The following is a 14,919-nucleotide window of genomic DNA, read 5'->3' as shown; positions in this document are numbered from 1 at the left end:
TTTGGAAACAGGATTAAAATATATAGACAATTATCGTATCTGCATTCATCCAATAGCGTACTCGATGTCGAATTTATGTAGTTTGCATTACACAATCCCCGAATTAGTGCAAGATTAATAACGTTTAATAATAGTTAATTACATTAATGGTTTATTCATAATATCTCCATCAAATGAACATGGCTCTTAACCTGTAAATATTTTTTGTAACTATAGTAATGATATCCTACCTGTAAAAACATAATTTGCATGTAGTCATAAAATTTTAAAAAATTTTAAAAAATGATAACAAGTACGAAATGACAAATTGATCGCTGATAAACTTATGGACATGAGGTTTTAATCCTTCGGAGAATCATAAGGATTGATAAAAGAGTTCATATCTAAATGATTCCGACATTATCCAACCTATTGCAACGATCTTCAAGCCACTGAGCATCGTGGAGAAAACAATAACAGGTGAGGTTGTGCCTTCAAATTTAACGTAATCGCATTTATTATACGCAAACCAGAAAGAATTTCAGTCATCGAGTGGCCCATAACCTCAAACCAGTGATGTTTGAGATGTCGAAAGTGAGAGGATACTGAGATATGAAATTGTGGTACTCTAACCACTTGAAACGTCCTGTGAATTTTTTTTCTCTTTTTCTTTGTATTTTTTTCTGTGCAGACCAGCAGCAAATTAAATATGAAACGCTTGGCTGTTTTAAAGACAGCCAAGTCGATCCCAGACCCCTACCTGAATTACTAGCAGACTTAACTAGTGAGGTGGACTGGTACGACCCCAACAAGGTTATAAAGAAGTGTGCAAAGCTGGCGAGTGATAAAGGTTATACCGCGTTTGGTCTTCAGTTGTACGGACAGTGTTGGAGTGGAAAAAATGCTGCTAAAACATATGACAGTGACGGAGTATCAAGCGGATGTGGAGTAGGTTTAGGAGGCATTGAAGAGAACATGGTGTTCAAAATCATCCTAGATGGTTAGTTCGTAACCTTATTGAGAATTGAACATGTTTTGGGAAGATTTTAACAAAGGCAGTTTTCCCCATGTATGGCGAACAACGGGACGTGATTTACAAAAATTCACCGATGGAGGTAGATCTCCATCACTGTCATTAATCATTGTTTTGGTCTACACTATACCGGGCCCAAAAAGAATTTAGTTAATTTCTATCAAAATATCAAAGTAGAAGAAAAAAACTCTTGAGGCACGATTTTGTCGCCACGGTTACTTGGAGGTAAATAATACTTGCTGATCACTTCCGAGCTGGCCAATCAGCGCATGAAAAATAAAACTTTGGGACTGTGTGATAAATACTAGACCACACTGGTGAAAGGGCAAAATTATTAGGTAGAACTATTGGGATTGATCGATGTTTCGCTCCGTTTTATATTTTTAAATGGCGGTTCCATATTCTCTACCTGATCCACAGGTACGTGGCAAGGTGTGAGAAGTTGAAGGCTTGGAGTTCGTGTAGTAACATTGGAGAATAGTTTATGTTCATAGTAGTGGCGACAAATTTTGACATAATCTCACAATTTGTGTTGTTTTTTACTTCCAAGAACCTACAACTAAAGTACCAACCACAGAACCTGTAACGATCGCTCTAGGTAGGTTTATTTTATGACTCAGTGTTCTTGCCCGTTGCTCGCAATAAACTTCCAATAAAGAACCTTTCATTACATTTCATTTTCATTTTAATCATTTCATCTTGTTTCATTTCATCTCATAATTTTTTCAAAATCATTCATTCTTTATCATTCATTCATTTTTTTTTCTGCCATGAGGAGTTGATGATAATCCATAGATATTCCTGAAACTAAAAATCCAATCATCAAAGAACAAACATAAGTATAGAGGCTCTCCTTTTCCACAAACCGATGTAGAAAACGTTTAAAGTAAAATTAAAATTTTCAGAGTTCGTTACCTACATTCAAAACTATTAAAATTTCCCGTAAGATAGAATCCGATCCATAAAATATACTCAAATTTGTTCACCTAAAATGTGTTGTTTCAACTGCAGAGTGTCAGAACTACATCACTTTAACTTCTATCAATCGATCTGCAACATTCAATGAGCCATTAGGCTTATGTGATGACAAATTGCAACCAGGATGGTATAAGTTCTCAGGACGTGCTGGGGATAGAATGCCGACTTCGTGTGTCCCTGTACGTCACTGTGGTACCCATGCCCCGGGATGGCTCAATGGTCCCCACCCTGCTGTGCATGAAGGGGCAGTGAGCCGTGACGTGTGCTTTCATTGGAGAAGTTGTTGTTCCTGGCGGAATTCTGTTTTGGTGCGTAACTGTGGGGTGTTCTATGTCTATTTCCTTTCCCCGACAATGACATGTAACTTGGGCTACTGTGGCAATGGTAAAGGTACGGTTAACTAAGGACAGTTGATAGTATTATGATCGAACACACCAATCGATGTAAAACCGACTTAACCTTGTCTCTTACTTTTTCTTTGCTCTGTTATCTTCCTAAGGATTCTTATAACAACTTTACCTGGCTCAACAATACCAAACTACTGTATTTTTAATGCATTTTCTCCATAGAAAATACTGTTCCAGCATTCTTCCCTTGCATTTCTTTGCCTTTAACGCCCTTCAGTCAAACGACTCCATAGCTACTCTGATTAATACATCTTTCGAAATTACCTAGTTCCAGAACCGACAACTCCGCCCAAAGTAACGACAGTTACGACAACTGAACCAGGTAAGATGGAATTTTTTAACATTCATTCAAAACTGAAAGCGTCACTTTGCCAGACTGAGTTAATCAGTTTCGTGAAGCCTAGCCTATGAAATTTGTTACTTCAATCGAAGACTTTTTTCTTCGTAAACCTGTCACTTCTCCTCGAGTGAAAAGAAACCTAAAAGATAAGCAAATGAAAGAGTTTTGGAGAAATGATCTAAGCTGAAGATTATTTGAAAAAGTAAGTCAAGAATTCACTAACAGCTTCGCACTCAATATCAAGTCGTCTTTTCACAGAAACTACAACATCCGCACCGACCACAAAACCAACAACGGGACTAAAAGGTAAACAGATGATAAAAGACTCCTGTCGCTGTTATGATTATTGTTTTTGCCATTGTCGTGGCTGATGTTGTTGATTTTGCTATGATTGTTATTGTTTTTCTTCTTCTTTGGGTAGTTTATTAATTGAACAAAGCATAAGAATGTTTACTGTTGAGTTTTACGGTGGTATTCGACTTTCACAGAAAAATTTGAAAGGAATTGTCAATATCAAGGCTTGCAGATAAAATTGGCCGATAATTTAGCCAAAGTTACGCGTTTCACGTCAAGTCCTGTTTTTCCACAGAAACTACGACATTTGCACCGACCACTAAAACAACAACGGGACCGAAAGGTGAACAGATAATAAAAGACCCCTGTTATTGTTGTTGTTGTTGTTGATGTTATCGTACGTTGTTGTTGCTACTTAACCCTTGTCGTTGTTGTTGTTGTTTTTCTTCCTTTTCTCCTTAGTCCTCTTAATATTCTTCGCGTAGCTAACTGATTGAAAATTAGAGGACACGAATCTTTTCGCTCTTACTTTTTACGCAGCATTAGGCTTCAAAAGACTAAATTAAAAATAAATCTACAAAATTGAGGCTTATTTGACATAACGATCCAAGAATTCCCTCAAAGCTTCACATTTTATGTCAAACTTCTCTTTTCACAGAAACTACTACGTTTGCGTCGACCATTAAAACAACAACGGGACAGAAAGGTAAACAGAAAACACAAGAGTCTTGTTGTTGTTGTTGTTGTTGTTGTTGTTATTGTTTCCCTTCTCGTTCTTCTTTCTTTCTCGTTGCGTAATAATTCAACAAGGAACGCCAAAGAATCTTTCCGTTAGCCTTAACCCCGGCATTGGGCTTTCAAAGGCTGAATTGCTTCGTACGTTTATCTAATACTATTTTCAATTACTAACAATTGGTCCGACGAAGTTCCTGAAAAATATTGTCTACAATGACACTTATGTCTTTTTTTAAATGCTATCATATTTCTGTTGAAAATGTGTTATTACATCCCCAATTTTTACAGAAACAACCACCCGGCTGTCAACCACCGAAACTTCGGCTACCTCAGGTAATCTAAAAGAGACATCTTTCCTGAAGTGAACATCATATGTAAACCATTTACGCAGCGTTAATGTTGTTGATGTTGTTGCAGTTGAAAAGGAGAGTATGGTCAGAATCATCATCGAGGAAAAGAATTTTCAACTTTGTTGAGCGTTGAAAGTAATCCACGATTGCTTTGGTTTCGCTTTACTTCGCTTTTTGATTGGTTAAGAGAGTTCACACCACCCACTCAACCAATGAGAATCATAATTAAAAGCAATCGCAACTTGGTCACTAACTTGAAGGTCAACTGACACTTTTTCTCCCTTTTTTTTCTCTTTTTTCGCTTCTTTAGCTCCGACAACTGGGACGACCTTGATGACAAGTTCTGGTCCAACTTTTCCGACAACTCCTTCAACCCCTTTAGGTACAGCTTACTTTTTTCGCTTGTTTCTTTGTTTACAACACCTGGTTTTTTATCTTTCATGAGAAAGCTACACGTGGTTTTCGCTTTCAGTTATCACTGCGCACTTTGATTCGGGGTTTTTTTCAAAGTCTTATTTTTTTTTTCTTATGTCAATAAGAGTGTCTAAACTACAAATCCCTGAACGAATCTACCAGAGCTGTAACGTATTCAAGCAAGAACCGTCAAGCACTATGTGACAACAGACTGCCAAAAGCCTGGTACAGATTTAGTGGAGGAGCCGGCGACAAGATGCCTGAGCGCTGTGTAGACAAATTTAGCTGTGGAACCCATGCTCCAGGCTGGTTAAGTAAAAGTCATCCTTTAGTAACAGAAGGGGTTGTTGACGCTACAGTTTGTTTTCACTGGGGATCAACCTGCTGTTTTTGGTCATCCCAAGTCAAAGTTCGGAATTACGGGGGGTTCTATGTTTACCAGTTGAAACAGACTCCTGCCTGCAGCCTTCGTTACTGCGGAAACAGGCAAGGTAGAGAAACAATAACAGAGAAACGCTATGTATGGTTAACCGCAACGATAAAGCCCATTGAACCATAGGAATCAGTTCCATTTACCGGGTTGACTAGATTATTGCTCCTACTAGATGGGGTTCATGGCAGTTTATTGCATCTAATAACTTACGTATCTCGTGAAGTTTTCCCCTAAAAATTGTCTGGTACCCGACCTTTATACCCTTGGTTGTAGGAGGGTTCTGTGAGAGTAAATCTTTATGCAAACGAATGCAACACAATTATTTAACCGAGGCTCAAAAGTGAACCCTTTCTTCTGGAGTCCTAGGCGCTAACCTCTAACTAATCAAACTAATACGTCTCACATATTTCATAATTCACACAGGCTTTTAGAGGATATGATGCTGGCTCATTATAATAAACACTGATATTTTGCTCAATTCATCTCCTCTCACTCATTCTGAAAGACCCCTTAATCCGGAGGTGAACGCCATAGCCTTCAAGTAATTGTTAATCTCGGAGCTAGATAGTAGTTTGTGTGATAAGAATACATGAAAGTCATATATTTGTACTGCGGAAAATACATTTTAAGCAAATGAAGATCATCGCAGTATATACTGCGATGATCTTCATTTGCTTAAAATAGTAGTTTGTGTTATTTTACACACAAGATGACCAAGTCAGTAGTTGTAGTATTGATAACTATATCCGACCTTCTTTGACTGTAATTTGGTGCTATTAACTGAGTTGATAACATAAATTTCCTACCATAGAGAGTTTCTGAAGCTGCTGTTTCGAGCGTTTTACCTTCGTCAGAGCTTAGAGTGTGTTAAGCGAAGTAGGCGGCGGGTTTTTTAGGCTAGCGATGAATCGTTCCCTTTCTCCAATTTTTCGTGTCACTGTTTTACTTTAGAGCCAATGACAAGTACGCCATCGACGACCAAAGCGCCCGCAACCCCTTCACTTCCTCCTGGTAAGTTAACCTTTACACTCCAACATCAGTACGTACATTCTCCATACTCATCTTTATACATTTCTTAAGGTGCTGACAATGAGAATTTGCTTAAAAATCAAGAGCTTCTTTAGTTGGTGATCATTTCCTTTATTCTTGTGACCTTAATGTTTGATTCAGGGGTGATATTGTATTGAGAAATTAGATGCTAATCACTTTTAGGGTCAAAGAGTTAACGCGAAGAATATTGCGTACGGTGACGTTTTGGCTATTGTACTGAGGTGTGTCCTTACAAATTGTTATCTTCACGCTTGACATTTGGCCCTTTAACCCCCAAGAGTAATTGGCAACTAATTTCTCCTGGGCAGATCGCCCTTGAATCAAACATTAAGGGCTAAAGAAGCTCTTGATCGTTGCACGAATTCACCTTGACAGCTTTTTAGGAAAGATATGTTGAACAGTATGGAGAATATGCTTACTGATGTTAGGGTGTGAAGGGTTAAATTAATACGTTTCTTTGTGTGGTGTCTCGCCAGCGAGCGAAATACTACAGAACCAACCGTTTGAATTTGAGAATTTATTCTGCAAAATCACCGAACTTACACGTATCTGTCCTTTCCCTTCTGTTCAAAGAATGTTCCAGATACAAGGTCATTAACGATGCAGATCGTTCACAAACTTACGAATACAAGAACGTGCAAGACGCCAAGCCCATCTGTGACCGAAGGCTTCCAAAGGCCTGGTACCGATTCTCAGGATTGGCGGGAGACAAGATGTCAAACGAATGTGTCCCTCCTTATCACTGTGGGACCCATGCCCCCGGATGGCTGCTAGGAGCTCATCCAGAAGTGTCTGACGGAGTCGTAACAAGAACAGTGTGTTTCAGCTGGCAAAACAAATGCTGTAGATGGCGCAGTCAAATCTCAGTCAGAAATTGTGGTGATTTTTATGTGTACAAGTTACAAAGAGCACCGAAATGTAAACTCCGCTATTGTGGTGTTGGAAAACAAGGTACGACGACAACACCAGGGCCAACAACGAACCCGATTCCAACAACAATCGGTAAGTGTGATGTTGTACTGTGTTGTTTAATATTAATGTATACAAAAAGCAGTTATACTTGTCCGTAACAAAACCGAATAAAAACACGTCACGGTGGCGTTTTTCTGTTTGTTTGATTGTTTGTTTTTGTTTGTTCTTACGAAGTAAGCGGATCAGCCGATGAGGGCAAAAGAAAATCACCGAGCAACCGACAAGAACTCGGAGTAAACTCTTTATTTACCGTATTTCTAGCGCGGATAAGCGTGAGTGCGCATGACCTATTAGGAAAGGCGCGACTGCTCTTTGTCTTTTATGAAGGTCGGGCGTATTTTGTGGACCAATCACAGAGGGAAGTGAAGCAAAACGAATGTGACGGCGGTTTGCTCTCGACCTGTATTGAAAATTGCTCCGTTGCTGCAAAATGACCAAGTTGCAGTTTTTTTTTTTCGAGTACTGCGTACTGGTTCCGTTATAAAGCAGAATAAACAAGGGGAAAAAAAGGAAAGCGCTTATTTCCAGTGTGCGCAAAAAGTTTTAAATAACTAAATATCATCACTCAAATACATAGGAAGCCAAAAAGTAGAAGTACACAACTTTAGATGAAAGTTTTATCTAAAATGCACGATAAAATCATAATACAGTTATCATCATTTACGAGCAAAACTTTCTTGTGTTATAAAACTGTGATGTGGTTTGATGGGCAGAATCTTTGAACATCTGAGCATCTTGATTGCTTAGATCAGCTTTCATGGTCTCAGTTAGAGGCGTGTATTGATCTGGCTGGGTTTTAGCAATGCTGTATTGATATAAACAGTATAAAAATAATTTTCAAACGAAATTACAGGGAACAGGAAAACGGAACTTGTTGAGTGTAACTTAAATTGCATGTTAACAATCGCGTTACGTCAAACTGAAAAAATCCTGAGTGATGTAAATAAGAACTCATTTTCTTTTCCTCCGAGCGTTAAAGTCAAGAAATCCAAATGTCAATGACCGAAGTGCTTGGTTGCACCTTCAACAATTATTATAAACACACCTGTGATCTTATTCAGGACGCTTACCATCTTTCAGCAGAAAGTACAAGTTCTTTTGCAGTTCGTGTATAGGAAAGCTATGTTTCTGACATCTGAACAGTAAGGGACTAAAGCTGCACATATGCGAGGTTTAAGATCGATACAATCTGAAAAAAAAGTTACGTGGAATCATTCGTAGGCCTGCTTTTGTGTCGTTAAAGTTCTAACCTCGAGGCTTAGTTTTTACACTTGAACAACTAATGATGAACTAAAAAAGACATGAAAACTAGCTATTCTGAAACTTTTATAGATATTATCGTTTCAGTGAATGAGCGCAAGGCAACTCTTGATTTTCGCTTTTACTTGCTGCATACAGGGAACATATAATGTTTAATTTGTTTGCCAAAAACTCGCAACCAATTTTCGGGGCCAATTTTCTCCTTGATAAACTAATCCAAGTATATTACAAAGTAATCTTATCTATACATTTAATTTTTTTTACCAAGCAAAAAGTAATGATCTGATTGCTAGGCGAGATGACTAAAGCGTATCAACTTTGGCAGTACGTTAATTGGGAAGAAATTAAACTTAAACGTTAAAAATTAAAAGCGTTTAAATGAAAAAAAGAAAGATTAAAGAGAACACACTGCATTACTGTATTCCTTATGGTTTGTTTTCCACGTGTAATCCCACGTGCTAGGCACTTTCCATTAAAAAAAGAAAAAAAAATGAGAATTACCATAGTCATCGCTGACATGTGCAGATTCCTTTTCCTGGATTTCAGCGTTTGAACTGACGTGCTTCGACATAAGAATTATTGCGAAAAGAACTCCAAAGAAAAATTGCATCTTAAACATATCTGAACAGCTATTTGACAAGGTGCAATACAACGGTCAGAATTAGAACTTGCAGTTGAACTGAAGAATAATGCTTTATTTCTTTTATAGTTCATAGGCTTCTCCTGATTGAGATAATATATACTTTGCGGTAAAGTTGTCTTGTTCACATGTGGCTTGGCAATTTAGACGAAAGAGATTCCGAACACGTGTGGCAGCTGGCAAATAATGTTAAATTTTTATCCAATTTCGCCATAATATCTGTTCGTGTATTTTGCTGAAGTTAATAAGGCGTACTCAAACAATCGAACTATATTTTGAAACGATATTTCGCCATAACACAACAAATTTCTTTCAAAGGTCTCAAGGGTAACCTTGATGAGTTTGAGATCCCGCCGCCATATTGGTTATTCAAAATCTTATCACATTTTACATTAGTTTAGATTTTATGGCTATGATTAGATTTATAAAATATGTAAGACATGCGATTTTTCAATTTTGTACCGCTTGTCATGATCGAAACTCGATAAAAATTCGCCGCAATCCTGGTGTCCCCCGTCTGCTGATTTGTATTGATAATTATCCACTCCTCTTTAGGGTGATATCAAAATTTGTTTAATGATTGAACCTAGCTTTCTTACAGGTTATGCGGTTTTTGAAACACACGGGAGAATCATATGTCAAACAAGGCTGATAAAGAGAGCAAATGCGGTTTTATTTTGCCTTTTATTTTTCCCTCCGTTTGTCCAGCATCTGCCGCAGATAAAGTATTTTGTTTGATTTGAACTTAGATTATAGGCGATATAATTTTAAAAATTAATTCTTTTCAACAACTGTCGATTTCAACACGCATAAGCCAGCTCTTCCATCTAGTTGAAATTCGCTTTGTTCAGCTTTCATATCAGAAAACAGAACCAAAAAGTAACAAATGATATATTTAAACATTTGCGTTTCTATCCTATGCCTGTCTTGCCTGTGTATCAATTAAGCGAAGACCTAACAACTGGTTCTATTTGCGTGCAGAATCTGATGCAAATGAGTATCACCTTCTGTGTTTGTTATTTCTTTATGAATAAAAAATAAATTTTTTTTTTCAACGATGTCTTGCTAGTGATGACTAATTGTGGAGTAATTTTTTAACATTTGAATTAAGACAAATATCATAAAGATAGAATAACTTAAAGAAGCTTAGCAGGGCGAAAAGAAGCCATTCTAAACTGTTCCTCTGGCTATATTTCAGTGCGTTCCCATTTATGACCAAGGTCTGATTAGATCGTTGGAGAGGGGCACTTGGGTGCCCCTGACTTTGCTATGCCACATAATTACTCTTAAAACAATTCTTCAAAATAAATAATATGCGACTCCTTTTGTTTCTGGTTTGCAAAGGTGCGCCACCCAAATCCGAAGAATGTTTATGTTGTCAGTCTTTTCCAGTACTAGAAAATTTATTTAACAGTTTTTCTCTCTACTTGAATACGAGCCCGCTGATACATTACAAAGAACGAAAGCTCGTAAGCACGACCCCCCCCCATACTTGAAAGATCAAAGTCACGCCTCCAGAAACGTGCTGATTATAAAATAAACATCGCGAAGAAAATGATAATGATTTAGCTTATTCGACGACGAGATAAATAAATTTACTATCTGCCTTTTGCTAAGAAATACTTTCCAACTGCTGTTATGCCTGAACTCGTTAAGAAGCTTTTATATAACAATAAAATAAAAAGAAGAAGAGATGATTAATTATTGCACCAAGATGTATCCCATAGCTCTGATTTGAGCGCCACCATTTCCACATGTATTGCTGTCTTCATGTAACCCTCCCGTACCAAATCCGATTCTGCTATCACAAGTGTAGCAGTCGTTTTCATTGTTACCAAGAATACCAATTCTAGCTTTGCCCATATCAGAATGACCGCCGACCACATTGAATCCTTCTCTGTTACAATAAGGTAGTAACGAAGCCTGTGCACCAATAAGCGATAACCATGCGCTACGGCCCAATGATGTGGGGCGATGAGTTCCGTCAGCAATCAGTGAATACAATGAACTGGCCTGCTCGGTTAGCACTATGAATTTTTTCTGCTGATCGATTTGCATTCCGAGACAAATCTTGTTGAAGGGCGTGTTCCAATAGGTTCGTAACTTGGTCTCTTGCGAGTCGAACCCAGTCTCTCCTCCAGCAAGGTTGTAATCATTTGCAAGGTTCCAGTATGAAGAGTGAAAGTGAAAAGTTTGCTTAAAAAGAAACAAAATGAAAGAAAGGCATTAAAAAAATACAACAATGGAAAAAAAAAGCAGACGAAAACAAGCAAACAAAAAAAAACAGACAAAAACCAAAAAAAGGGAGGAAAAGAGGTGTTTTAGTTAACGATCGAAGGGGCAAAGTATATGCTTGATTTGCCGGCTTGTTATGAAAAGGAAAATGGGCAAGGTTCGCTATAAATCGTTTGGAAGCAAAGTTGAACTTCAACCTCCATATTATTAGCTAATACAGTGTACCTGCGATAACCAAGCTCAAAATTTACTCTCTTGTTGTTTAATTTGCACGCACAAGACGCCATCAACAATGCTGATCTTAGCAGTGTGTAGCATGCGCTTTGCATATGAACCTAGTTATGATCTGGCTTACCACTGAGGTCCCTGTAATTCACTAGTTCCTTTGGAGGAAATTATACCCCGGCCAGGGGTAATAAAATGAATAACATCTTTCTTTGTGCAGCTTACCTTATTACCATCCATTTTTATAACTGTTGTCCAGCCACCACCGCCACACCCAAAATCCCCCATGTGACAATACACAGAGGTCAGTTGTCCTCCAATGAAGAGTGAATATCGTTGACTGGAAGCATTTGACCTTTGAAAAGGAGAACTCAGTCAAAGAATCAAATCAGGGCAGAACATGAGTATGCTTATCCAGTAACGATCTATGATTTAGTTCTGTTGCTTCCCAGACCACCAGTTTTTTAAATCGCAATTTGTTTTTGTTTTAGTGAGACATTTCAGTGTGGAAAAAAAATCCGTTCTATGTCTTTTACATGAAAACTCATAACCAAACTCACCCAGATCATCACGTTCTTCCATGAAAGTTTTCAAAAGTGCATCAAATTGTAAAATGGTAAAAGGATGCAACTTAATAACTTACCGAGAAAGGTACACGTCGTTGCACGAGCGTAATGCTGAAAGCAATAAAAATAGTTTTCAGTCATTAGGTTTAAACAAAAAAATTTAAACATCCAAATATTCAATAGATTTGTACCGGGGTGATATTTTGAGTTGCATAAATCCTTATTCCTTCAGCTTCAATTCGTTCTGCAACATTGCTGAGGATTGCGTAAACAGAGTGAGTGCATGAGTAAGAGGCAGCGCAACCCGTTGCTAAGCTTTGCGTTTGTACGGGTAAAAATGGCGGACAGTCGTTGATGTCTGTTCGGAGAAAGATTTTTGGAAATGGTGAGATAAGAGCAGCTGGTTCATCGATAATGTAGTTAAGTAATAGACATCGTTTCAGATAGAGATGAAAATGAAATCAGTTCACGCAATTTTTAGACATCAGCTCTTTCAGCAAATGGTATATTACATTGCTTTTTACAATATCCTTGCTTGAGAAAAGTGCTATCTCGTGGTCTCAGTACAGATAATATATATATATATATATATATATATAATAATATAATATATATATATATATATATGTGTGAGAACACTTGGGGTGGCTTTACTGCCTTACCTCCATCCTAGCATCAGCACTGCACTGATGAGGCCCAGAAGGCCGAAACAGTACTGTCTGCAGTTAGATATAGCTCTTTGGCATATAAAGCTTTGCTTTCATGTCCAAATTGAGCACTCTACTAGGATGAGTCATTGCTGCTGGCATTATGCATGCTCACTAGTTTTTCTAGTTTGAGCACTCTGGCATGGCTTAAGTGATCCCACATGTGTGAGAACACTTGGGGTGGCTTTACTGCCTTACCTCCATCCTAGCATCAGCACTGCACTGATGAGGCCCAGAAGGCCGAAACAGTACTGTCTGCAGTTAGTTATATATATATATATATATATATATATATATATATATATATATATATATATATATATATATATATAACTAACTGCAGACAGTACTTTTTTTTTTTTTTTTTTTTAATATAAAAGCCTGGAGACCAGGCAGTTTTATTTCGTCAATGATATCTATTTACAATTCTAATTGATTAAAGTATTCGAATTAAATTATGAGTTATTTAGGTAATTACAGGTCTCAATTAACTAATGATATTTTCTCTTACAGGCGGCACGAACAGCGCACGGGCTATAACAGCCCGGAGTAAGCGCCCACCTGTAAGAGGTAACAAAGTTCTATTTAAAAGTTTTCTATTTACTATTTACAAAGAGATATTTCAGACCATGTGGGGCGCAAACAGCGCGCGGGCCTGTAGCCCGGAGTAAGCACCCCTCATGGACGAGATTTAACAAGTTTTATTATATGCAAAGGTTCAGGGGGGAGCAAGAGAGGGGAAGAAGATGGGCTTACCAGCGTCGACCGAACAAAGTACGTTTTTAAAAGACCAAAAATTCCTTAAGGTATCAGTGTCGTTACTAAGAATTCTGAGTTGGACATCTTTCTTAATTAAGTCTATAATCGCGTTGGAGCTCCACCTTGAAAAATTAATTTTCGAGAGCACTCTCTGACAATAACCGGATGGTGACCACATTTTTCCTCAAAGTCGTATATATTTTCCATACCATAAGTACAAGCTTAAAAAAGAAATGAAAGCTAACTATTCTGAAAATTTTATAGATATTATCGTTTCAGTGAATAGGCGCAAGGTTACTATTGATTTTCGCTTTTTCTTGCTGCACACAGCGAACATATCATGTTTTTCCATACCATAAGTACAAACTTAAAAATGGTGCTATCTTTTTTTTTTCGTTTTATAGAACCTACGAAAAGTCAGTGTCATTCCACAACAAAGTCGTGGCTCAATCTGGAATGGGATTTTTGGATCTGCCGTTCCAATGCAGCTACGAAACTCTTGATTCGGCTGAGGACCTTAATCGCTTTGAACCATTCTTCAAGCGAGATGAGCCAGAGACGGGGCCAAATCAAGGTGATTAGTGGCGCCTCCACATAGGGAGGAGCAAACAGTGTGTTAAAGGCTCGTACGATTACAGCAGAGCAAGAGAATTTTTCTAAATATTTCATTCCAGTTGGGTGAAGGCGGACAATGCATGACCTAATACTAAGCGCGACGAAGCCACCCCCTCCCCACCCCTCAAAAAAAAAGACAAAGAAAGAAAGTGACCCACATGCTCAGTAACATATAAGATGGTAGTAACTAGTTCAAGTTCACAAATATGACCTTTCTCTTCTACGCGCATATTTCCCTCTTCAGGACCCATTTCGAAATCCCTCGTAAGTACACGAGATCCTCCCCCACTGAGTCGCATTTGTTATGTATTAATTGACAAGTATTCACCGAAAAGGGGGTGAATAGTGGTGGATATTTACCGAACCTCAAAGCGGCAAGGTAAATATCCAGATTAAAATACACTGATGTGAAAAATTGTTTCAGTATATGTCACACAAATACCCGAAAAATAGTCGGAGATTTAACTCTTGACGTAAACAGTACTGATATTCACTTCCGAACTAGCCAATCAGCATGCGCGAAAAACCCCAATTCACTGGTATGGTATTAACTAACAACAAATAATTGTTTTTTCAGGCCTCGACTCTACACCGATGAAAAAATGAAAATCCTGTTGTTATACAGAGTTACTGGAGTTACCCTTAAACATGTAAAGAGATTTTATGGATAACAATATTATAGAAAAAACTGTGAATAACTGACATCAGAGATTTCCTGCCATGCTAGATACGGGCATTCAAGTTATATGTATTATTTAGACATTTTTAAGTACTTTTAGTCATGGTTTTTCGCCGAGTTTTGTTGCTACTGTAAGTAATATCATAAAGGACTATCATTCTCGTGTTGGTAGAAGTTTGTTTACCAATAAAGACAATAACAAAGTTGTACGGTTTCGTGTTCGTGAAAACGTTACAAACGTCTCCATC

The 14,919-nt window shown here is 37.9% G+C and overlaps 1 protein-coding gene, 1 long non-coding RNA gene and 1 pseudogene across 3 annotated transcripts in view; 2 read left to right on the top strand and 1 right to left on the bottom strand.

Annotated features, from left to right (window-relative positions):
- The window catches only part of LOC113679372 (uncharacterized), an 8,479-nt gene extending 1,280 nt beyond the window's left edge, over positions 1 to 7,199 (top strand). Inside the window, exons 2-13 of one of the 2 annotated variants that reach the window (XM_089205535.1) lie at positions 671 to 979; positions 1,563 to 1,610; positions 2,024 to 2,380; positions 2,666 to 2,719; positions 2,996 to 3,043; positions 3,327 to 3,374; positions 3,690 to 3,737; positions 4,055 to 4,099; positions 4,427 to 4,498; positions 4,656 to 5,021; positions 5,915 to 5,974; positions 6,587 to 7,198. In XM_089205535.1, the coding sequence (XP_089061661.1) occupies positions 671 to 979; positions 1,563 to 1,610; positions 2,024 to 2,380; positions 2,666 to 2,719; positions 2,996 to 3,043; positions 3,327 to 3,374; positions 3,690 to 3,737; positions 4,055 to 4,099; positions 4,427 to 4,498; positions 4,656 to 5,021; positions 5,915 to 5,974; positions 6,587 to 7,083 (1,952 nt within the window). In that variant the 3' untranslated portion in view covers positions 7,084 to 7,198. Of the gene's footprint in view, positions 1 to 670; positions 980 to 1,562; positions 1,611 to 2,023; positions 2,381 to 2,665; positions 2,720 to 2,995; positions 3,044 to 3,326; positions 3,375 to 3,689; positions 3,738 to 4,054; positions 4,100 to 4,426; positions 4,499 to 4,655; positions 5,022 to 5,914; positions 5,975 to 6,586 lie in introns of both variants that reach the window. The other variant, XM_089205537.1, reaches the window with a different exon arrangement.
- A 3,281-nt stretch (positions 7,200 to 10,480) lies between these two features.
- On the bottom strand, positions 10,481 to 11,633 carry LOC149046506 (putative skeletal organic matrix protein 5 pseudogene; annotated as a pseudogene).
- A 2,146-nt stretch (positions 11,634 to 13,779) lies between these two features.
- On the top strand, positions 13,780 to 14,878 carry LOC149046505 (uncharacterized). Its single transcript, XR_016186358.1, has 2 exons — positions 13,780 to 13,951; positions 14,570 to 14,878. It is a non-coding gene; the product is annotated as an uncharacterized LOC149046505 (long non-coding RNA).
- Positions 14,879 to 14,919: the final 41 nt, after the last annotated feature.

The sequence above is a fragment of the Pocillopora damicornis genome, chromosome 4 (assembly GCF_964200805.1).
Source record: "Pocillopora damicornis chromosome 4, jaPocDami1.2, whole genome shotgun sequence".
In the NCBI taxonomy this organism is placed as follows: domain Eukaryota; kingdom Metazoa; phylum Cnidaria; class Anthozoa; order Scleractinia; family Pocilloporidae; genus Pocillopora; species Pocillopora damicornis.
This window is presented reverse-complemented; position numbering and strand designations above follow the sequence as displayed.